General features: G+C 55.5%; 1 protein-coding gene across 2 annotated transcripts in view; it reads left to right on the top strand.

Annotated features, from left to right (window-relative positions):
* Positions 1–20,589, top strand: part of CERCAM (cerebral endothelial cell adhesion molecule) — a 37,050-nt gene extending 16,461 nt beyond the window's left edge. Inside the window, exons 2-14 of one of the 2 annotated variants that reach the window (XM_024106130.3) lie at positions 1,590–1,790; positions 7,739–7,849; positions 8,893–9,010; positions 9,588–9,722; positions 10,519–10,723; positions 11,144–11,263; positions 11,879–11,955; positions 13,439–13,545; positions 14,636–14,768; positions 15,247–15,374; positions 15,733–15,936; positions 17,959–18,206; positions 20,090–20,589. In XM_024106130.3, the coding sequence (XP_023961898.1) occupies positions 7,800–7,849; positions 8,893–9,010; positions 9,588–9,722; positions 10,519–10,723; positions 11,144–11,263; positions 11,879–11,955; positions 13,439–13,545; positions 14,636–14,768; positions 15,247–15,374; positions 15,733–15,936; positions 17,959–18,196 (1,515 nt within the window). In that variant the 5' untranslated portion in view covers positions 1,590–1,790; positions 7,739–7,799 and the 3' untranslated portion in view covers positions 18,197–18,206; positions 20,090–20,589. Of the gene's footprint in view, positions 1–1,589; positions 1,791–4,076; positions 4,362–7,738; positions 7,850–8,892; positions 9,011–9,587; positions 9,723–10,518; positions 10,724–11,143; positions 11,264–11,878; positions 11,956–13,438; positions 13,546–14,635; positions 14,769–15,246; positions 15,375–15,732; positions 15,937–17,958; positions 18,207–20,089 lie in introns of those variants that run through there. The other variant, XM_008169256.4, reaches the window with a different exon arrangement.
* Positions 20,590–22,950: the final 2,361 nt, after the last annotated feature.

Raw genomic sequence — 22,950 nt, 5'->3', positions numbered from 1 at the left:
AGAACGACACGGCAGTTCGGAAGCTGGTGTGCTCATAGACCTTCTGTGCTAGATCTTCAAGGACATGGATCCCTTGGACACAGCCCTCTCTATCCTCTCTCATTCCCCAGATCACTCCAAACTAGATGTGTCAGCGACAGGTGCTTCTCTATGAGATTGGAGATGAGATGGGGTGTTTTGTGCTGAAGTCTGGCAATGGTCCCATGGTCACCAGGAGGCATAAATCTGCAGAGGCCTAGAAGTCATGCTAAGCGCAGCACAGATGTTGTAATTCTCCCATCACGTACCACTATACCCTCTTCAGTCCCATAACTGCCAACATTTGTAAGCTAGAAAGAGGAGGCAGAACCCACCCACCTCCAAACTCAAATGATAGACACTGAACTAGGTGACAATTAATAATAATGTAACAATTAATAACTAATACTTAATTTGTCTGTAGCTTTTTCCACATGTGGCCCTCACAGCGCTCTGCAAACATTGTGAACTCAGACTCTCAATCCCTCTGTGAGGCCTGTAATTATTAATCTCCAGTTACAGACAGGGAAACTGAGGCTGAATTAAATTTGTCTAAGTGTATACTGTGCATCAGTGGGGATAGAGCTCAGGTTACCTGACTTGGAGTCCTGTCATTTAACTAACACAAGGAGCAGCTCAGCCTATTGTACTGTGGGGACAGATTTTTGAAGAATCTTATACCAGAAAAAGAGGAAAGGGAATCCAACTCCTTGTTTAAAAAAAACCAACCAAACAAAAAAACCCAATTAGCTATTGTATTTGCCTCCATGGAGCAGTGAAGTTAGCAGGCTGATTTCAGGTTGTCCAGCTGTATTTTCTGTTTGTTCTACATTTATTGTGTGTTCATTTCATGATCCCGGATTATAGAACTTCCTTTGGGTCTCTGAGTTGCTGCCTGGGGTCTGGAACTTCCAGAAAACTCTCTCCTGCTACAGAGAGTTTGGTTATTTATCAGAGTTCTTGATCCTCCTGTTCCTAGAGAGGACCAGGGAAGGTCTGTAGGAGGAACAGCGCCCTCTGAATAAACTATCCAGCCCTTCCCTAAATGTTCACCAGTCCAACACACATCAGCCAGGAGATAGAATTGAAGCCTGCTGTGTAGAGAAGAGAGAGGCTATTTCTATGTATGACTGACTGGAAAAGTGTGTGTTGTGGCTGGTCCACTAGAAGATAACAGTTTACTACTGCTACCAGCCAACAGAATTGCTTCTTTAGCTTAAGTGGTAGAGGTCGGTGGAGCAGTGCTGAAGGTCCCAAGTGCAGACATTAGGTTGATCAGATAGCAAGTGTGAAAAATCAGGACACTTCTCCCCCCCCCCCCCCCCGGGGGGGTTGGGGTATAGCTTTGTATATACAACAAAGTCCCTAATATCAGGACGTCTGGTCACCTTCGCAGACACCGCTGATGACCCATGCCAGGGGTGGAGGTTTTATATGCTGTCTTTCATCCGCCGAGGTAATACTCGGCCTTGATGTAAACGCGATTTTCTTTGATGCTGCAGGAATGTCAGGATTTCCTGAAAGGCACAAATGCTATTGCCCTCACACCCCTTCTCTGTTTTCTCTTCCAGGTTCTGTGTCTTGAGGCTTGACTGTTGTCATGAAGTTTCTTCCCCCCGGGTTTCTGTTTATCCCCCTTCAGATGTCCCAGATGGTCAAACACAGCTGTCTGGGCAGGTTTTGCAGCAGCTGCGATGAGCAAGGATGGAAGGCATCTGCCTAGTCTTTCTGGATAGCTGGGTCCCTCAAACCCCTCGCGATCAGTAGGGCAGGTATGCCAGATGTAACTACTCTTGGGCTCCAGTATGACACTGGGGATGGTCTCTAGGTAGAACTAACTGAATTGTTTGTTAGGAAAAGTTATTTATCTGGTAGATTTAGCTCCTTTTCCATGGGGGCCGACCATGCTATTTACAGATCTGTTTGTCATATAAAAGTGTTTGCCACATACATTAAAGCCAGTGGATCATTGGCCAAGTATGCGCCGCAAACATCCCTTTGAGCTGTGTGATTGGGCGTCAGTCATGTGGGGTCGTTTCTGTTCCATGATTGGATGAACTGTTTTGGCCCCAAAACAAATTTTATTTTTGTTATGAAATCAATATTATTTTGCAATTAATCGGCTCTTGGCAATGGGCCTGGAATTTGCTCTCTGCAAACAGTGGTTGTGTGAATGAAGCGTGGCTTGCATGGATGCTTGTGGGGGAAAAGGGACACGTGTGAATGCAGCTGAATCAAAATGTGGTTCTGAATTCTTAAAAACAGACGTGACTCATTGCTCTTGCTACTTGCCCAGCTCTCAGGCAGGGGAGGCGAGAGGGGTGTTTGTGTTGGCTGCTCTCGCTAGAGGGGGATGCAAGTCTGCTACACGTGGAACACCAGACTAAAGGGAAGAAAAGGCTTATTCCACTATCCCAGCTTTCCATGAAATCTGGGCTTTCTTGCAGGCAAAACTTCTGGAATCACAAGACTTATAGCTGTGAAAGATGGAAAGTCAGATCCCAGCCAGCCCACCTCCAGCTAACCAAGTTTTGTGCCCTACGGGGCATTTTCAAAATGTCTAGTTTTTAAAATGCCAAGGCCATAATTTGCTTACTAAAGCTGCCCCTGCTCCGAGGGGTCGAAGGATGGTGCTCCACAGGCCCCTTTATGCCGATTTGCAGCATTAAAGTGACCACACAGGGACTGTGAAGGATGCACCCTGAGGAGACACCCAAGGTAGGGGAGTCCCCAGCAGGGAAAGGGTCAGGGGAGCTGGTCCTAGATCACATCCCAGCACAGGGGGCATATTGGGGTGTTCTTGGGAGGAGAGAGGGGTGGCCTGTGCATTGGAGTCGTGTTCAGTGGCTGGCACTCCTAGGCACTATGCTAATATCAACACACACTAATTCCTCCACCTCGGCTGTCAGCCCAGGGCCGGCTCTAGGTTTTTTGCCACCCCAAGCAAAAAATGTTTTGGCTGCCCCCCACCCCAGCCCTGGGCTCTCTCTTCCCCCCCTCCCACCCGCACCCCCTGCTGCCCCAGCCCTGGGCTCCCCCCCACCAGTGATGACTCTGCCCGCTCCCCCCTCACCTCCAGCCGGTTCGGCGCTGGCAGGGTCGGGGTAAGCAGTGGGGCTCCCGGGTCGCACCTCAGCCCAGGGTCCCTCCATCCAGGGCTCCCACCTCCAGGACCTGGGAGGGCAGAGCTGGGGGACCGCCCCGGCAGACGGCTGAGGAGCCGGGGCAGGGTAGCCCCTGAGGCAGCGGAGCCCCGGAGAGCGGGACGCAGGCCCCGCATGACAGCGCCCCGCCCTCTATGGCCCTGCTGCTGCTTCTGCTCCTGGCCGCCCTGCCACAGTCCCTGGGCGGCTCGGGCCGCTTCGCCCAGCCCCGGCTGCAGCGCTGGGGGACAGCCGCACTGTGGCACCTGCAGGCGGCTCCGTGTGCCCCGTGGGGTGTCCCCCAGCCTGAGTGTCCCCCGCTCGAAGCTTGCCCAGCCCAGCCACAAGGTGTGGGCACTGCTCCCCTGCGGCACGAACTGCAGCGGCCCCAGGGCGCCCTCCGCACACGACGCGCTGCTGCTGCCAGGGCTGGCTCAAGACTTTTGGTGCCGGAAGCACAAAAAAAAAATATAAAAAAAAAATGGCCAGAATGCTGCCCTTGAAAATGTGCTGCCCCAAGCACGCGCTTGGTTTGCTGGTGCCTAGAGCCGGCCCTGTGTCAGCCAGACCAGCCCTTGCTGGAGATCTGAACGGATGAAGGAGGCCGAGATGTAGAACAGGGGTGCACGCCCAGAGCAAGGGCGGATGCCAATTCTGGAGATGAGCTCGGCGGGGCTCAGCTCTCAGCAGCCAGGTATGCAGCCCACAGCTCCCCCCAGCCCAACTGCCCCCCGGGACTAGGGAGAGGGAGGCCGGCCCTGCTGCTGCCCAGGTTGGTGGCACCAGAATTGGATCTGCAGGGCACAGCCCCAGTGCTACCACCAGGCCTCATCCCTTCCCCACTGTGGGCATCCCCCTCTCCCCTCCCCTCCCGGCGCTGATTCCCAGCCCGGCCCCTCTCTTCCCCCCCGCCCCCTGCTCCGCCCCGCTCCCAGCTCCGCTCCCCGGCCGCTCCCCACTGCTGCAGCCGCCGCCTGCGGACATGCGCCCCCCCGCCGCTGCTCTGCTGCGCTGCGCCCTGCTCCTGCTGCTGAGGGGCTGCCCCGGGCAGGAGGAGGAAGGGGGGAGCCCAGCCGGGCAGCAGCAGGAGCTGCCCACCGTGGTGATCGCCATCCTGGCCCGCAACTCGGAGCACTCGCTGCCCCATTACCTGGGGGCCTTGGAGCGCCTGGACTACCCCAAGGAGCGCATCTCTGTCTGGTAAGGGCTGCTCGGCTCAGGGGGCACCGGGGCTCCCCGGGGAGGGCAAGAATCCGGGGGTGCCCCCTCTCCCCAGACCCCAAAGGGGCCCCAGGGCTGGGGTTAGTGCCAGGGCGAGGAAGGGCAGCCTGGTGCTGCAGGGGGCAACAGGGACATGGGGGTGCAGGGGGGATGTGCCCGTGCAGGATGGGTGCCATCTCACTGCTGTCCCCTTACTCGGGGGCACTGCCAGACTGGGGAACCCCTCCCTCCCCAACTTAAAGGGACGCTGGGCAGTGGGACAGCAGCGGGGCAGGGCTGGTGCCTGAGTTATGGGTTGGACCCTCTTCCATCCTACCCAAGGGGGGATGTTCTCCCCCTGCTCCTGGAGGTTAATACCCCCCTCGCCCCCCTGTGCATACCGTGAGATACGGGGTGTCTGGAGCTGGGCGCCTCATCCCATCTGCTCTCACTGCGCCTCGCAGCCACCGCAGACGTATTTGACAGCCTCTCACATGAGCTTGTAGGAACTATTACCTCGGGAGTATAATCGTTGTAAAGAGCATCTTTACCATCTGTGCACGTCTGTTGGCAGTGGACATGCCCTGCTAGAGATCCAGATGTGCACTCTGCTGGCCAACAACCCAGGCTGCAGCGTGAGCCGGGCGACTCGTCTATCGTTACCTTTTTCCATCTCGGATACTTACGGTTTTCTCTGTTAGTCTGTGTTTGGGATTCCCAGCTCCCAGCACAGACTAACAGAGGGGTGTGAGAGGAGACTCCAGTCCCAGCCTCTCCCAGCAGGAGGTGCTGTAGAGTGGGTGCAAGCACATTGGTCCTGGGGGAGCTGAGCTCTCCCGTTACAAGTCACAGCCTTGTGTTCGGCTCTCGAGGTACCGGGATGAATGGGGTCTCAGTCCTTGTGAAGTGTCAGACCTTGGGTGGGGGTGGAGGGGAGTATTTGAGGAAGGGGATGTTGTCCTTCAGCTGTGATCAGGACCCTGGGAGCAAAGACTCCTCTCTGCCCGGTATTGCTGGCAGGGGCTGAGGCTGGCATTTCCAAAAAGCTGTTTTTAAAAAAATTTCTCACTGTTTCACTTGCACGAGAAAGTAGGTGAGAGGAAAGGCTAGAGGAGAGCAGCATGGATGAGAAGAGGGTGAGGGAGAGTAATTGGCTGGTCTGCTCAGCTCTGCCCTGCCCTGCTCACTCCCACTACGTCTATGCCCTGCCTGTCCAGCCCCAACCTGTGCTAGGCGGCGATACACGACATTCGTCGCTTCCCCCCATCTCAGTTGGAACAGGACTTGCCACTGAAGCCGGGCCACGTCATGCAGATGTTGTCATGGGCATGGCGGGGCTGAAAACAAAACTGGGAAAGGAGGCCGTAAGCATTGTGTGCGTCCCACAGCCTTGCCTGGAGCAATGGGAAAAAGTGAAGGAGGAGAACTGCTAATTATAAGTTGAGAAGAGCCTGGTCTGAAGACAAATGAGCCCTTGTGTTTGGTAGCTGCCCAGGCCCGGGCAGGGCAGTGTGGGGGCCTCTTGAGTGCTAGTCAGAGAGTCTGCAGTTTGGAAGGAATTCTCCCTTCACGTTCCCTCTCCCAATAGCAGATTGCTTAAAATTACATGTTAATTCTCCAAAAGATTCCCGCTTGCTGACTTTGCTGGTGCCAGCATCCCCGGGAGGTATTTATAGCGCAGGAGCCAGCGTTTGTGCCTGGGTTGCTCGTGTCTCCTTTTAAAGGCATCGCAGCGGCTCGAGGGTGGAAGCAGAGTTCACAAGGGGGTTTAAGCTCATCTATGCCTGGATAGGAACATCCTGGGATAAATTTATTCCTGAGGCCCATACAGTTACACCAGTGATTAATTTGGCCCATCTGGTCCATATTAAAAAACTGGTAAATCAATCGATTGCCTTGCACTTACAGAGGTGGCAAAATCCCCATTTGACAGGTGGGGAGACTGAGGCACGCAGCGGGTAAATGACTTGTCCGCGGAGCTGGGATTAGAACCCAGGAGTTCTGATCCTGACCTCCCTGCACTAGCCATTAGACAACACTCCATGCAGAAACAGGGTGTTTGGGGACAACTGGCACTGATAGCTTTATGACAACGGAGAGCAGGGAACCAGTTTCACATTCAAAATTTCTCTGCAGAGCATTGTTGGCATGCAGTCGGGCTGCCAGTAAGGCTGGGCGGGCTTGGCAGCTGCCAGAGGGCAGTTCCTGGTGGAGCCCTGCCCCTTAATATTCCGCAGTCCCAGTCAGTCTCCTGCTGCCACTGCTCCTGATTACAAGTGGAGATCCCAGCCAGCTCCATGGAATTCTCCCACTCAGCCGAGAGCACTTTAGGAAGAACCTGCTTTTCTATGGATAAGAACATCCAAGCTGGGAATGGGCGATGGGATGGACCACTTGATGATTATCCGTTCTGTTCATTCCCTTTGGGGTACCTGGCATTGGCCTGTCAAAAGACTTGATACTGGGCTAGATGGACCCTTGATCTGACCCAGCTTGGCCATTCTTATGTTCTTATCCACTTACATCAGATGGAATTAAAAAATTGGATTTAAACCCTCATGCTTCAGGGCATGAGTCAAATATACTCTGACGAGGGTCAGGAAGAAACTCCCCTGCAGGTAGGTTATTCCATAATTGCCCACTCTGGGCTTACATGCACCTTCTCCTGAAGCATCTAGCACTTGCCACTGTTGGAAACAGGACTTTGGACTGCATAGACCATTGGTTCTCAACCTTTCTAGACTACTGTACCCCTGATGCTCAAGCCCCGCTGCCTGGGGCTGAAGCATGTAACTTAGCTTCACAGGGCACCCTGTGGCATAGGGCCCCGGGCAATTGCCATGCTTGCCACCCCCTAATACCGGCCCTGCGCTTGCGACCCCCCCCCCCCTGAGGCTCATGACCCCCAGGTTGAGAACCACTGATCTAGATGAGTTGATATACCCCCTGGAAGACCTCTGCATACCCCCAGGGATGCAAGTTCCCCTGATTGAGAACCACTGAGATAGACCATTGGTCTGATCCAGTCTGGTAGTTCCTGTGCACTGTTAGAGGCTTCTTCCCCATTTCTGCCTGTAAGGCCAGTCCTGTGCTTGAGACACTCAACTCCTTAATTCACGCACCCTCTGGAGTCATGAATCTTCTCAGCTCCCTGGCATCCTTGTTTGCACAGCTCTCCGCTGATGTCCAGATGTGTGGGATTTGGAGGTCGGGAGGCATTTGGGGAGGGGGATCTCCCTGAGAGCTACCACTGTGGCTTCCGATTGAGTTTCATAGGATTGTGTTGCTGGGTTTGGGGCTGGAAGGCACGTGCCGCAGGAAATGGGGCTGGGAGAAGGGGGAGAGCTAATGTCTCCTCTGCAATCTGATTTTTTCAGGTGTGCAACGGACCACAATATCGACAACACAACCAAGATCCTGTGGGAATGGCTTACGGCCATGGAGAAACACTATCGCTACATTGAGTGGAAGTCCGTGGAAGAGCCCAGGTAAGGTGCATGGTCACCTGAGGCCCTGCTGTAGCAACGTGTCCTACCAGAGAGTGTTTTGTCTAATTCATGCTTAGGGAACTGAGGGGCTGAGTGATTTGCCCAAGGCTACAAGGGAGTCAACTGGAGATGGAACGGAACCAGAAGTTTCTGGGTCCCATCCCTGCACTCAGCCTGCCAGGCCTCACCATTGCATTTTTCTTACATGCAGCTTTGTGGTTTGCACCTCCGGATTTGGGGCATAAAAGTCTTTGCATGGAAGTGGGTCTAGCATCCTCGTCCACCCTGTGGTGTTTCTGATCCAGTTTAGGACAGGATGCATGGATATTCTCCTCCAGGTGGGATGGGGACGGCTTTCTCCCAGCACCTTCACTGGGATCAGCCCTTTGGTGGCACCCTGAAGAAGGCGTCTGAGGTTACCTGCCCATTGGCATTGTGGCGGTCTGCCCACTGGTCAGCTGCTGTCTGTGCCCCATCCTGTTCTGATCCACCCAAACCTGCCATGCCAGTCCTGTGTTCTCCTGTCTTGTCCTGCTCTTGCCTGGAGCTGACTGCACAGAGAGATCCCCCAGGGGCGAGAGGTCCCTATGCACAGAGGGAGCGAGAGGCCCTGCACACAGATGGAGACAGGGAGAGTCTGTTTCCTACAGTCTCCTCGCTGGGAATGTGTGCGCTGCGGTAGCTGACTGTGGCCTGACCCAATCCTGAGCCTGTGTTAGTGAGTCAGTTTCATGTTTCTTCCCTCCCGGCCTGGGGCGGTTCAGGCAGCACTGATCCACGCCGCACATGCTTGGGCTGCTTGTGGGAGGAACCGGCTGGACAGACATAGGGCTGTGCAAGCTGAATGGCTCCTCCGTGAGGGATCCCGCCCCTTGCTGCCCCAGAAGGACTCCACACTAAGCAAACCCAGTCAAGATGAGCCCTTTGTCAGGCTGAGCTGATCCTACCCTGGCCAACCACTTAGCCATCAGGCATGCAGGTGCAGTGAGTTTGTAAGTTCACAGCCAAGGGCAGGTTATTAACTCTTTGGTTGCCTGTTGCAGCTCTTACCCCGATGAACTTGGCCCCAAGCACTGGACAGACGAACGCTATGAACACGTCATGAGGCTCAAGCAGGAAGCTCTGAGCTTCGCCCGGGCCAAGAGGGCTGATTATCTCCTGGTAAGAGAACTCTGTAACTGGACCAACTGGGCCCGCTTCCTTCCTTTAGCACAGGAAGGATTTCAGCCCTCCCGCAAGGCCCAGCCTGGAGGAACATGACCAGCTTTCAGATGCGTTGAAGGCGGAGATGGGAAGGTTCTGTTGCGTCACTCTGCCCAGAGCAGGATAGTTCCTTGTGGCAGATTCTCCGGGGTGTATCCAGCCTACTTTGAAATGACCCCACTGTGGAAACCTGTCATCTTCCTAACTTAAGCTTCATGGCCCTGGCTCCTCTCTGTTTTGTTGTGGATGTTCCAGAGCCATCGCTCACAGATAACGTCCAGGGCTGTCTGAGAGAGCCCCCTGCTAGGAAAATATCCTCCAAGGGTTTCCTTCCTGGCTGAGTGGTTGGAGGCTGAGGGTGCAGGAGAACCCAGGAGTTTCCCAGCGTGGCACGGAGCCGTGCCTGCCCCAGGCAGGCCGTTGCTGGGGCAGGAGCTCTCCCTACTAGCTCGCCTACCTAGATGTGTTGTGATGAGCAGCCGCAGCCTCGCTTCAAGCTGCGCTCCCGCTAAGCTGGCTGTGTTTCCACCACTAGCTCACTGATACAGACAGCATCCTGACCAACAATCAGACCCTGACGTTCCTGATCTCGCAGAACAAGTCGGTGATCGCCCCCATGCTGGACTCCCAGACGTATTACTCCAACTTCTGGTGTGGGATAACCCCTCAGGTAAGCTGCCTGGGGCGGGCAGGGGGAATGCCCTGTGCTGGAGGATGTCCTGTTTGCTGTCACTCAGCGGTGGTGCTGCTGCCAAGCAGTGGTGTGTGTTACCCTTGGGGGTGCCCCTGTCCTGCCGTTCCTGATGGACCTGGGGCAGGTATGGGAAATCTTCTCCCTTAACCACAGCCAGAAAACATCTCCAGGCACCTAACTGTAAGGTTCCTGCATGAGGAACCTTCCTCGAAGCACCACCTCTGCCCTTCTGGGCACCCCCTGCCAGCCCAGAGTCGCTCCTAAGGTCTCGTAGCCAAGTCACCCAGTCAGTTCAGGCTGCAGCTTCCGCCGAGAAATTCCACTGGTGCCTTCTCGGCCGTGTGCCAACCTGCCCATCACTCTTCCTTCCGGTGATCTCTGCTGTCTCCTAAAACCCCTGAGTGGCCTCTAACGTCGCCCCCTCTCTGCTGTGTGGGATCCGGGCTCTGCTGCAAGCCCCGTCGCCCCGTTTAAGACCGGGGAGGAAACCTACAAGCCCCACCTGTCTGTGTTCAGCTGGACATGTGTGATGTGCTGGGATTCGGCAGGGAGGAAAATATCCCCCCCAGTGTCTCTCTCCTTGGGGCAGAGGCTGGATGATGAGGATGGAGGGAAACTCTGAAGCATCTGAGAGTGGCATGGGGCCCAGCTGCTGCTGTCAGGGCATGACTGTGAGGGAGCTCTCCATGCTGGAGCCCTGCCTGCTTGGGGTGGGTGGGGGAGACGCGCTGGCTCTGGTCAGTGGGAATTACCCCACCCCTGTATTTCCCAGGGTTACTACCGCAGGACGGCAGACTATTTTCCCACCAAGAATCGCCAGCGCGTGGGCTGCTTCGCCGTCCCCATGGTGTACGCCACCTTCCTGCTTGACTTGCGAAAAGAGGGGACCTCCGAGCTCGCCTTCCACCCGCCCCACCCCAACTACACCTGGCCCTTCGACGACATCATCGTCTTCGCCTACTCCTGCCAAGCAGCGGGTGAGGGCCAGAGGGAAGGGACAGAGTGGGAGAGGGAGGGGTGGAGGACCCGCAGTGAGCTGTATTCGCTCCTTTCTGGGGGACCTCCTCAAGGCATCCCATGTCCAGGGGTCGAGGCCAGAGGACTGTGAAATTTGAATCCGTCCCCATGTAGATGTGGAATTGAAGGATGTAAAAAAGCAATGCATTTCCCAGGGGCTGTCTCCTGCCCCGTGCTGGCCCTGCACAGCCCCTTTGCCCAAGGCAGGGTGGTGGGTGGAGGCAGTGGAGTGGGGATCTGGTTGGGACATTAGGAGGAGCCCAGGGCTTGTGTTTTGGGATGGAGCAACACGGGGAAGGCTGGTGTGCAGAGCTCTCAGCGAAAGGGTTGGGAGCAGGGGCTGGTGATCTGGGGTTACTCTAGCTGCCGCTGCCTTGCAGGAGTCCAGATCTACGTGTGTAACCAGGAGCGATTTGGTTACATCAATGTCCCAGTGAAGTCCCATCAGACACTAGAGGACGAACGCATCAACTTCGTGCACCTCATCCTGGAAGCCATGGGTAAGGGCTCAGGGACCCAGTCGCCGGCTGGGGGAATGATGGGGAGCTTCAGCTGGGGTCCTAGCCCTGGGGCGCAGATTAGCAGGTGCAGCCCCCCTGAAGTCAGTGGAGTTTCACCCGCTTACACCATTTGTTTGGGGTGCATTTGTCTGAGGAGTTGACAGACAAAGCGTAAGTGGTTCCTGTCCCTCTTTGGCAAACGCCCTTAGCGGACATGAGGGAAGTGCGCTGGGTCTTGGGTGGGCGTCCGCGCCGTAAGGGGGCTCACTGGCTTTCTTGCTGGGAGTCACAGCAGCAAAGCCTAAAGATTGAACGGGCCATGGAAAGTGGAAGACCCCAGCTCAGCCATGAGGCACTGTGGCAGGGGTGGGGGTGGGGGGGCGCAGCCTGTACCATTCTGGTGGGCTCTGAGCACTTGAGCCTTCTGAGCTGTCAGTGCGGGCTGGGGCTGGCCTATCATCCTGAAGCAAATCCTGGAGAGGGGGGGAAGCTCTTGGCCCACACGCCCAGCTGTATCCGGTGATGCAGTGAGGGCGTTTGCGTCTGTCTAGGCCCTTGGAGTGAGGGCTGTGGGCACAGTGACTCCATCTTAGCCACGTGCTCTGTCTCTTGCAGTGGACGGCCCCCCGATGTACCCCTCTGAGCACGTTTCCCTCAGCCCCAAGCACCTCGGTAAAATGGGCTTTGATGAGGTGAGTACCTGGCTGGAAGTGAGAGCGTGTTTCCCCTCCCTGCCCAACACAGCTCCCTCATGGCACCTACTCTCCCTCTGGAGCCTACCCCTGCTGGGCTGGCCAGCGGAGACGCTGCAGAGTGATGTGAAATTCCCCGCCCAGCTAAGCGGGCTGCCTCCATACCCCCTGCTGGGTGAAGGACCCTTTTCAACCCATATCCCTTGTCTGGTAGCCTGTGGCTGCACCATTAAACCCCCATGTGGGGACAGCAGGGAACAGCACGTGAGGATGGGTGGCTGGTGAGGGAGGTCTGGCAGGAGCTCCGTCCCATGAGCAGAGACCCCACTGAGCTCCCAAAGATTCCGCTAATGTTTCAAAGAGGAGAGAGCTGCTAGGGCCCTTCCTTCATCACACTCATGGCCATGGAGCGGAGCTTGTTCCCCTCCGCGTGCCCAGCTGGAATAGAGCTTTGTCCGTCCTCTGTGTCCCAGGGTATCCCATTCCCTTCAGTCACAATGGCCTGCCCACCGCTGAATGGAGGAACTCCATATGGACTGTCCCCTGCTCTTGGCAGCTTCCCTTGGTGAGCATGAGACTGTGCCCTTCCCTGGGTGTCTAGCCCGATGTTTCCTGGGCTGGAGTCATAGAACCGTAGGACTGGAAGGGACCTCGAGATGTCATCTAATCCAGTCCTCTGCACTCATGGCAGGACTAAGTATTATCTAGACCATCCCTGACAGGTGTTTGTCTAACCTGCTCTTAAAAATTGTCAATGATGGAGATTCCACAACCTCCTTAGGCAATTTATTCCAGTGCTTAACCACCCTGACAGTTAGGAAACTTTTCTCTAATGCCCAACCTAAACCTCCCTTGCTGAAATTAAGTCCCTTGTTTCTTGTCCTATCCTCAGAGGTTAAGAAGAACATTTTTTCTCCCTCCTCCTTGTAACAACCTTTTATGTACTTGAAAAACGTTATCATGTCCCCTGTCTTCTCTTCTCCAGACTAAACAAACCTATTTTTTTCAATCTTCCCTCATAGGTCATGTTTTCTAGACCTTTAATCATTTTTGTTGCTCTTCTCTGGACTCCCTCCAATTTGTCCACATCCTTCCTGAAATGTGGCGCCCAGAACTGGACACAATACTCCAGTTGAGGCCTAATCAGCATGGAGTAGAGTGAAGAATTACTACTTGTGTCTTGCTTACAACACTCCTGCTAATACATCCCAGAACAATGTTTGCTTTTGTTCCAACAGCGTTACACTGTTGACTCATATTTAGCTTGTGTCCACTATGACCCCCAGACCCCTTTCTGCCGTACTCCTTCCTGGGCCGTCATTTCCCATTTTGTATGTGTGCAACTGATTGCTCCTTGCTAAGTGGAGCACTTTGCATTCGTACATATTGAATTTCATCCTATTGACTTCAGACCATTTCTCCAGTTTGTCCAGCTCATTCTGAATTTGAACCCGATCCCCTTTAATATTTGATTCTTCTTTAGATTTTCCTGATTAGCCTGGTGCGGCGGCCAGACCGGCGCCAGCGGATGCTGAGTTCTCTGTATGAGCTGGAGATAGACCCCCTCGTAGTGGATGCTGTGGATGGGAGGTGATTGCTCTGTGCTCTTTACCCTGCTTTGCCACAGCTTGGGTGGGATGCCAGAACCTCAGAGGGGTAGAGGGGGAATGGGTTTTGGATACTGGCAGGGGCGGCTCCAGGCACCAGCCCAGCAAGTGCCTGCCTGGGGCGGCAAGCCGCGGGGGGCGGCCTTCAGCGGCATGCCTGCGGGAGGTCCGCCGGTCCCGCGGTTTCGGCGGCAATTCAGCAGCGGGGACGCCGAAGGCGCGGGACTGGCGGACCTCCCACAGGCATGCCGCCGAATCCGCGTTACCAGCAGACCTCCCGTAGGTGCGCCGCCAAAAGCCGCCTGACTGCCGTGCTTGGGGCGGCAAAATACATAGAGCCGCCCCTGGATACTGGGCACAGGCAGGTTTCTTGCTCTGAAGCTCAGCGCTCCCACTGCTGCTTTGGGTTGGGGTGGGGGTGGGGGATGCGTTATGACACCACGCATCGAACCGAGAGGGGAAATTGTGCTAGTCTGTGGTGGAACAACACTGGATTGCCTCCTGAGCAAGGGAAGCAAAAGGCAGATGTGGGACATGGAAAGAAGAGGCAGCAGCCAAAGTTACACACGAGCCCTGGCTGTCAGTGTCCCACGAGCTCAGCCTGCCAGTGTCTCACAGCACAGCCCGCCAAATCCTCTGCATCCTCCACAGGTTATTGGCCTGGAGAGTCCCACCTCCACCAGGTGTGGCCAGGCCCCTCCTGTGAGGTGCTTATGGGCGGTGTGGGGGAAGGCGGGGAGGCTCACCTTCACAAGGGACTGCCCTGTTGGAGGAGGTGTCGGTGGCCCAAGGCAGGGAATAACCTGCCCCAGATTGGAACTAGCCCGTCTCCGTGGGGAGCTCCCCTCAGGGGGGTGGTGCTGGGAAGTGGAAGTGACTAGATCCGACTGGGCCAGGAGCAGGGATAGAAGCGCCAGCTGTTATTACAGGGTGCAGAACAGTGGGAGTTAGAGACAGGAAGGATCTATCCTGCCCACCTCATCGATTCCCTGGCCCCCGGCCAGTGCAGGATTGTTCCCTCCCGCCTGTTCTCCAGTGCAGCACTTCTCTAATCACGGCCTCTCGCCCTCCAGCGCCCTGAACAGCAGTGACATTAAGATCCTGGGTGTGGATCTGCTCCCAGGATACTACGACCCGTTCTCTGGCAGGACGCTCACCAAGGGGGAGGTTGGTTGCTTCCTCAGCCATTATTACATCTGGAAAGAGGTAAAGACTTGAGGCAAAAGAAGACAATAAATGGGGAGGGGGAGATCACACTAATGCCGAGGGGGCCCATGGCACTGGGCATTGTTCAGAGTGAGAGACAGACCCTGCCCCAAAGAGCTTACAGTCTAAACAGAGAAGGGAAGTGACTTGCGTAAGGTCACCATTGTCAGAGCTGGGACTAGAACGCAGGTCTCCTGAGTCCCTGTCCACTGTCCTCCTGAGTCCCTGTCCAGTGCCCTGCCCACTGGAGCACGTTGAGCAACCTTCCTGGCTGGCATGGTGCCCTCGGCAGCAGCCCCCAGATGGGGGTGTCTCCTCTGCCCCACTCCTCTGTTCTGTGAGGCCGTTCTTCACAACAAGCCCCAGCCCAGACTTAGTTTCCGGACTGGTGCTGCTGTCCCGGGGAAGGGAAGAAGGGCGGGGGTCCAGGATGGAGCGGCAGAGCCTCTGATGACAACCACTTGGGCTCTCCCTGCAGATCGTGGCGCGGGGGCTGGAGAAGTCGGTGGTGTTTGAGGATGACGTGCGCTTCGAGGCCTATTTCAAGGTGCGGCTGACGCGGCTGATGGAGGAGCTGGAGTGGGCACAGCTGGACTGGGACCTGATGTACGTTGGACTAGCCCACAGTGAGGGGGAAGGGGCGGGGGTGGGTGCTGGCCCCATCCTGAGCTTGCCTTCTGAATGCTGTCGCTGGTTGAATCCCACCATGGTCTCGGGGGGCCCCTCCCCCACTTCCCTATGGGTTAGTGCCCTCTGATGCTGGCTACTGTTTTCAGATAGCTCAGTGCCCCGAGCACTGTTGTTTTCAGCCCCAATGGCTGATTGTAGCCAGCCACCCGGAGACAAGTCTGTGTCCCATTCCCAGCCCCTCGAGCCAGCCAGTCCCCTGCAGCGCGTCTGCTGCCTGGGATTGCTACGGGCCTGGCTCCTTCCCTTAACTGATGGGCTGCTCTTGCCTTTGCAGCTACCTGGGCAGGAAGCAGGTGAACTCGGACGACGAGGAGCCGGTGGAGGACGTGCGGAACCTGGTGGTGGCTGAATATTCCTACTGGACCCTGGCCTACATCATCTCCCAGCGGGGGGCCCAGAAGCTGATCGCGGCCGAGCCCCTGTCCAAAATGCTGCCGGTGGACGAGTTTCTGCCCATCATGTCTGACAAGCACCCAAAGTAAGGATAGGCTCCGGCTGCTGCTCCATCCCAGGGGCGGGGCTGGCACAGTGCTGGCTGAGAAGGGGGGGAGCCCAGTGCTGGGGGGGTCTCCGGTCCATGCAGAACCCCCGGGAAGGGGTTTTGATTCAGTTTTCCTGCCCAGTCAGGTGTGACAGCCCTTTGCTAGTCTGGTTTGCAGCTCAGACTCCGTCGGCAGCTTGGCCGTGTAAGTGAAGAAACATGCATGTGTGTCTTCTCCCCCCCCCATCAAGCGTTACTTGTGCGCTGAAATAAAACATCTGTTACCATGAGCTCATTCCCCTCAGCCCTGGCTGCGCTCTGGTCTGTGGAAAACGGTCGTCAGTGAGCTGTGGGGGAGGAGAACACAGTCATTGCTGGCCGAGCCAGGGCTGGTGTGAAACAAGTTTGGAGGATTTCAGCTCCATTTCTAGTGGATCAGCCACATCCCCATGTCTGACCATCACGCCTGAGCTCTTCTTCCCCCCCCGCCCCACTGCCCCTTACTGACTGACTGGGTCATGGAGACTCCGCCCTGCCTGACGTCCATGGATCATCCCCCCCAGGTTAGGGTTGAGGCCAGCCTAGGGGCTGCTTGCTCTGCCGCTGCCCGTGTTCCCTGGAAGGCAGAGGGCTCCGGGGCTTTCGACCAGACACGGTTCAGCAGCACTGCAGTCACACACGGGCGGGAGGTGGGGGCGAGGGGGGAGAATAAGGATTGCTGAAAAACCCAGTGGACCTGAGAGTGCAGGTTTCACGGCCAAGGAATCTGTGAAATGCTCGTCTAGGGATCGCGGCGCCCCTTTGCACAGACACCAGGCTCTACATACAGCATGTGGACAAGGCCACCGACTCCCCCTCTGCATTGCGTCCCCCGTTCATCCCCATGCAGTGTGCAGTCCCACAGATATTCAGCCATAACCCCCCCAGACGTCACCCAGCCACTCCAGGATGGCCATGTGGCTCACATCCTCTGCAGCTGTCTTAGGTGCCCTCGGATTCCAGTCAAACTGTTGCAATGGGCTGGGAGTTCTGGTTTCCCAATGCTGACTTCCCGCCCCTCCTGCAGACCTCAGGGGGGCGGGGGAAGGGGGGGAGAAAAGCAGACTGAGCTGGGGGGAGAAGCATGGGGGGGATGGGAACGGTTGAGAGAGAGATGGAAAAACTGAGGGATTAAAAGAGTAAAGGGAGGGATGGAGGAGGAAGGTGGACAGACTAAAGCCCTGGGTGTGAACCAGGAACCATTCCAAATCCCAGGCTAGCTAGAATAACATCAGCATAGGCTGTCTGGCACTGGGCCAGCCCATAGCCTAACTGAGCGCCCTGCTCTGGGCGAGCAGTGGAGGTGGATGTGACAGGAATCGTCCCCAGGTGTAGAGGGGGGCACCATGGATCAGTCCAGAGCGACCCCAAGGGCTGCCAGGAGCCCTGTACTGGGGGTGCTGGGATGCAGGATGTTGGGGGCGGGGGGTTTGCCAGGAGGCGGAGCCTCCCAAGGAGGCTGCTGGCTGCCGGCGGTCCAGTGCCCCATTCCTGCTCCTCACGGAGTCCCGCAGACCTGGCAGCCTGCAGGGTGAGCTCATCGCGGGATTCCTTGTTTGCTGTAGTTTAACGAGGAGCCTGGGAACGGCCTAGCTCTGCCGTGGATGTTGAGGAACATGTTTCTGGGCAGCCGGCCCGAGCCAAGCAAAGTGCTTTGGCTGCGGTTTGAGCTGCTCCATCAGGGCCGGGGGATGGGTGGACTCCTCTCACCTCCAGACTCTCACTGAACCAGGAGCCTGCCTGGAGTTCTTGGCTCCCATGCCCAACAGAAAATGTTTTGGATGATCCATCCAGGTGCTGTGTCTCGGGGCACTCCCTCCTCTTTGGTGTCAGAGGCCCAGTAACAGAGCGTTAGAGGGGACAGGGGCTCCAGGCTACGGACAGATCCTGGCATCCCCCTAGGTGTACAAATTTTGCTCTCCATCCCCTTTTGCGTTCCTACTCAGCGTCCCTGATTTTTTTCCACTCTCCCTTTTCTAGCGAGGATTACAAGCAGCATTTTGCTAACCGAGACCTGCTGGTGTATTCGGTGCACCCCCTGCTGGCTTACCCCACTCACTACGCTGGGGACTCCAAGTGGCTCAGCGACACGGAGACTTCTACCATCTGGGATGACGACTCCAAGAAGACGGACTGGAGCGGCTCGCAGAAAACACTGAAGGATTCCCGAAGCAACGCTGGCCATTCCTTCCGCTCGACCTCCCGGGATGAGCTCTAACATCGGGCTGGTAAGCCAGGCCTGGGAACAGCTGCAGAACACGTGTGTAAACATGCAGATTCACGTGTTCGTGCAGACGGAAGTTGGCTGCCAGGAAATGCTGCCCTGCAAACGTGTTTCACGGACATGTCTGAAATCTCCCTTTCAGCTTCAGTGTCCAATAGCAACTTTCCCCTTCCCTACCCTCCTTCCCCGCTGATCCCAAAGCACCTGACGGACACCCGGAAATTAGTATCCCAACCCCCTTCCTCTGGGGTAGGTCAGAATCATCTGACGAATGAGGAAACGAAAGCACTGAATTGGATTTGCCCATAACTGGGCAGTAAGTCAGTGGCAGGTGAACAGAACCCAGAATTCCTGACTAGGGCGACCAGACAGCAAATGTGTGTGTGTGGGGGGTAATAGGAGCCGATATAAGAGAGACCCACAAATCGGGACTGTTCCTATAAAATCGGGACATCTGGTCACCCTATTCCTGACTCCCAGGCTGTGCTTTGACTACAAGACCCCAGCTTGTTTGAGCTGTAGTTGGGGGAGTAGCTGTGATGTCCCATTGCTCCCCTTAGTACCAGGTGCTCTCCCAAGAGGGTTTGCAGGAGTATCCAGGGGGCTAACGCTCATCCTTCCCCAGGGTTCTGACGTGTGACCAGCTGCGATGTTAGGTATGAATTAGCAAGACGCTCTCTATTGGTCTACATCCCAAGGGTTGAGGACTTGGGAAGGGAGATACAAAGCCGAACCATGGGAGGTCACGTCAGTACTAACCATGTCCATTTGGGAGGCAGTGTTATCTACTGCCTAGCAGAGGGGACCGTGGACCCGGATTCCTGGGTTCTATTCCTGACTGCCACTGATTCTCTGTGTGACCGTGGGCAAGTCACTTTACCGCTATGTGTAAAACGAGGGTGATGTTCCTCTACTTCCCAGAGTGGGGGAGAGGCCACATTTAGCATTGTTTGTAAAGTGCTTGAACTCCTCAGGTGGAAGCGGCAGGGGGAGAATACATTGCTCCTGGCACCCCAAAGGTTCCCTTCACATTCACTGCTCACCCTGCCTCCTGCTGGCTAGGGAGGGTGGGTGGGTGGTGTATTTCACAGGGCTTGCACTGTAATTGGAAAATGAAACAGTGCATGATGCCAGACAGCAGAGCAGCCCTACGCTTTGTCTGCCCCAACCTAACCCAGCAATCGTTCCTCCTCGTCAGAATTTCCATGCCAAAGTCCTGCTGTCTGGCATTTTTAGTGCTAGCAGGAAAACGATCCGTGGGCAGGAGTCTAGAATTGAAGGGCTCAGGCTGGGAGCAAATGTACTGGGCCAGGTTTGAAACCAAAAATAACTTTGCCTTATTTCCGTGGTTAGCACGTGGTGGGTCAGGCGGACAGTCTGGGGTTTAGCGTGCCAACATGTACCCTCTTCTCCCCTTGTTCTGCTCGGAGCCAGCTGGCACCCTCCTCCCCAGAGGTGGCTGCACTGAGTTGGGGCTGGCAGGCGCCCCAGAAATTAAGAGATTATTTTTCACACTGACTTGTTAGGTGTCCTCGGAACACACGCTGCAGGCGTAACAACGGGGCAAACTTCCCCCATGCAGATCCCCACTACTGAACCTCAGTCCTGACCAGGAGGGACCCTTTTGGGGGGCAGAGTAGAATCTGGTGGTCTGCATGGCCCATTCGCACCTTGTTCCTTTTGTTGGCTGGCTCCACTGAGATGCTCAGCAATACAGCCAGGTCCTCTTGCAATGACAAGCTTCCTGTGGGACACAGGGAAACCCAGTGCCCAGGAGGGGGTGCATTTGGGGCAGCAAACAGTTTAGTTTTGCAGGCTGGCATCACAGTGGCACAGCAGCCAACCCCGGTTGCACCAGTAACGCTGGCCTCTCACTTCCTTTTCCAGGGGTGCTTCCCATTCCTCAAGCGCGACAAAGGAGGATCACGGTGGGCCGCTCTGCTCGGCTGCAGATTCGACTGGTTCCTGGCTGAGAGATGCAGCTGTGTTTGCTTGACCAAAGGGGGGTGTTTAACCTGGGCCCGTAATTGTCACTCACTGATATAGACCGTATGCAAGGTTTGCACCGAGGACCAGGCTTGACTAGCTGGACACCTCTGCTAGGTGGTGAAGCTTTTGGTCTAGTCCTTTGCAACCTACTACTTCTCCTTCCCCATCTCTAGTGGCGCCTCTCCCTGAAAGGACAGAACGGTTTGGCAATGTACGAGGCTCGGTAACCTTCCCAATATTGACTTGCTCAGTATTTTGAGATTGAGCTAATTCCTGCAGGGACGCAGGAGCCCACTCATCTGAGATCTGCCAGGCCATAGGGCCAGCGGGGTGTGTTAGAGCCGAGGGCTCTTGCTGTATATTGATTCTTTTGTAATACTTGTTTGGATGTTGTCTTATTTGATCAGCTCATCCTTCTGCTCCGTGGAATCAAAGCTCTTTCTCTTCTCCACCCCAAGTTGGAGCCGATGACCACCCTGGGGGCCTTTCTGAAAAGGGGAGGGCATCTAGACATGAGGGGACGGGTGCTTAAGAAATGCCCCAGACAGACTTACAGAGCTGTAGCGTTCAAATCCAGTGCAGGGAGAAGTCATGCAAAGATCCGTCGAGCTTCCTGCAGATTAGGGGTCTCTCTGCATTATGCCAGGCTGCCTGCTGGGTTTTCCCTCCCCTGTAGTATGGTTTAACTGAACTAAGCAAGCCAGCCGGAGGATTAAACTGGACTCTATTTAAGCCAACCCACCCATATTTTGTCACCATCTTCTTGTTCTCTATAGCCCCCTCTAGTGTCTATTGCATTTGTTCGCTCTGCTCTGGGCTACTAGCATGAGTACAGTAGTCTGCAATGCCCAGATCGCCTCTTTTCCTCCATGTGCAACGCACCGACAGCGCCCAGAGATCACCTCTGAATGCCACTCGGAAAGGGGAAATAAGCTGCACCAGTATAGGGCACCTTTACCCGTTATATCGGTACCTGGTATAGAAAAATCACACCCTTAACTGACTAGTTATTATGGTCCAAAATCCATGTGTGAACTGGGTGGTAGTGGGAGCAGAGCACTGCGGGGTGGACTCAGTGTGGGATCCAGGATATACGGGATACGCTCTGGGATGTCACGGTGTGAGAAACCTGTAGCGCCAACACAACACTCAAGCTCAAGATTTGCATGGAAGAGCACCCTGGGTGTGGGCTCTGTGGGGTTGGAGGGAGGGTACTGCCTGCCTTCCGCTCTGTGAATTTACCCCGTGTGTTGGCGCTTCCATCATTGATTAGTGCTAGAACATGAAGCCTGGCTTTGCATCTCAAACAGGCGCCTGAAAGGCAGGTGCTAGCTCTGCCACTGGCCAGGTGACCGTGGGCAGATCACGGCACCTGTCTGTGCCTCACTGTCCTCAGCTGTTGAATGAGGGACGTGAGCCTTCCCTCCTCCAGCACTGGGAGAGTTAATTAGTTTAATTTCTGTCAAGGGCTTTGAAGATGCCCTGGGAGGAGGGAGCTCCGCCTGCCCCAGTGATGTGTATCTTAGAACTTGTTCCGGTTCTGTGCCTTCTGGGTAGTTGAATCCTAGTCTTAGCTGCACGGGAAGGGATTCTCGCATCCGTTCGGCTGCTCTGAAATGCCAGAGTGCATGTTGGCTTGTGAAGACCTGTGTGGAATGTCCTTGGCCCTGCATCTCTGTCAAGGGGCGGAGACCATGCTGGCCTGCCCTTGTGGTTGTTACAGAGACGGGGCCTGGCTCAGCCCCACCTTCCCCCCCGTGTAGTCACTGAAATGGGAGCTGAGTGGGTGTAAAACTCCCCTTCTCAGGGCCGGCTCCAGGCACCAGCTTAACAAGCAGGTGCTTGGGGCAGCCAAGGGAGGGGGCGGCACCTGCGGCAATTCGGGGGCAGCAGGTCCCTCACTCCCTCTAGGAGTGAAGGACCTGCCGCTGAACTGCCGCCGCCAATCAAGGCTTTTTTTTTTTGCTTGGGGCAGCAGAAATGCTGGAGCCGGCCCTGCCCCTTCTCACCGGGTGACATTTCACAGCTGCTTTGCACAGGTGTGAATGATACCGGGTGCACGATGCAGAGGGTAAGACTCTTGGCTTCAGAAGAGCGGTTCAAAGTGACCCTGCGGCCTGAGCATTCCTGTACAGAAACCAATCACTCCCCCAGTAACTGGGAGAGACCTGCTTCTAGCCATTAGAAATGAGCCCAGACTTACCTCCATTTATAGAAGCCTAGAACCTGCCTTCTCGGTAGACTGGCAAAGCAGTTCAGTGGAGTAAGAAAATGCACTCCCTGGCCCAATGGGGTGTCTCTGTCTAATCATCGCCTTCCTTCCCAGTTAGATCTTTGATGTGATATTCCTCCCCCCTCCCCTCCCATTATATACTTGGCACTAGAATTCCTCTAGTCACTTTAATCTACCACCCACTGACCTTGCCACATTTGATTAGCACCTGCCCAGAAAACAAGAGAAGAATTTAATGCCAGGCCTTTGGGTTACATCAAATGGCCCGTAAAGTTTCTTGTTCAGTGATGCAAAACTATTTGCTCTTACTCACTTTGGACTGGGCCAGGGCATGGAGCAATCACAGGGTGCAACCTAACTGGTCTCCATGTGACCTTCAGTAAAGGCACAATGGTAGAGGAAGCTATGGACCAAATGCACCATGCCTAGAACTGTCACTCTGCTTGTATCAACTCAGATGCGTTTCATTGTAGGTGTCAAAGTCCTTTACGAAGGTGAATTACTATCACTGTACCCATCTCACAGA

Source organism: Chrysemys picta, chromosome 18 (assembly GCF_011386835.1).
Source record: "Chrysemys picta bellii isolate R12L10 chromosome 18, ASM1138683v2, whole genome shotgun sequence".
NCBI classification, from domain to species: Eukaryota; Metazoa; Chordata; order Testudines; family Emydidae; genus Chrysemys; species Chrysemys picta.
This window is presented reverse-complemented; position numbering and strand designations above follow the sequence as displayed.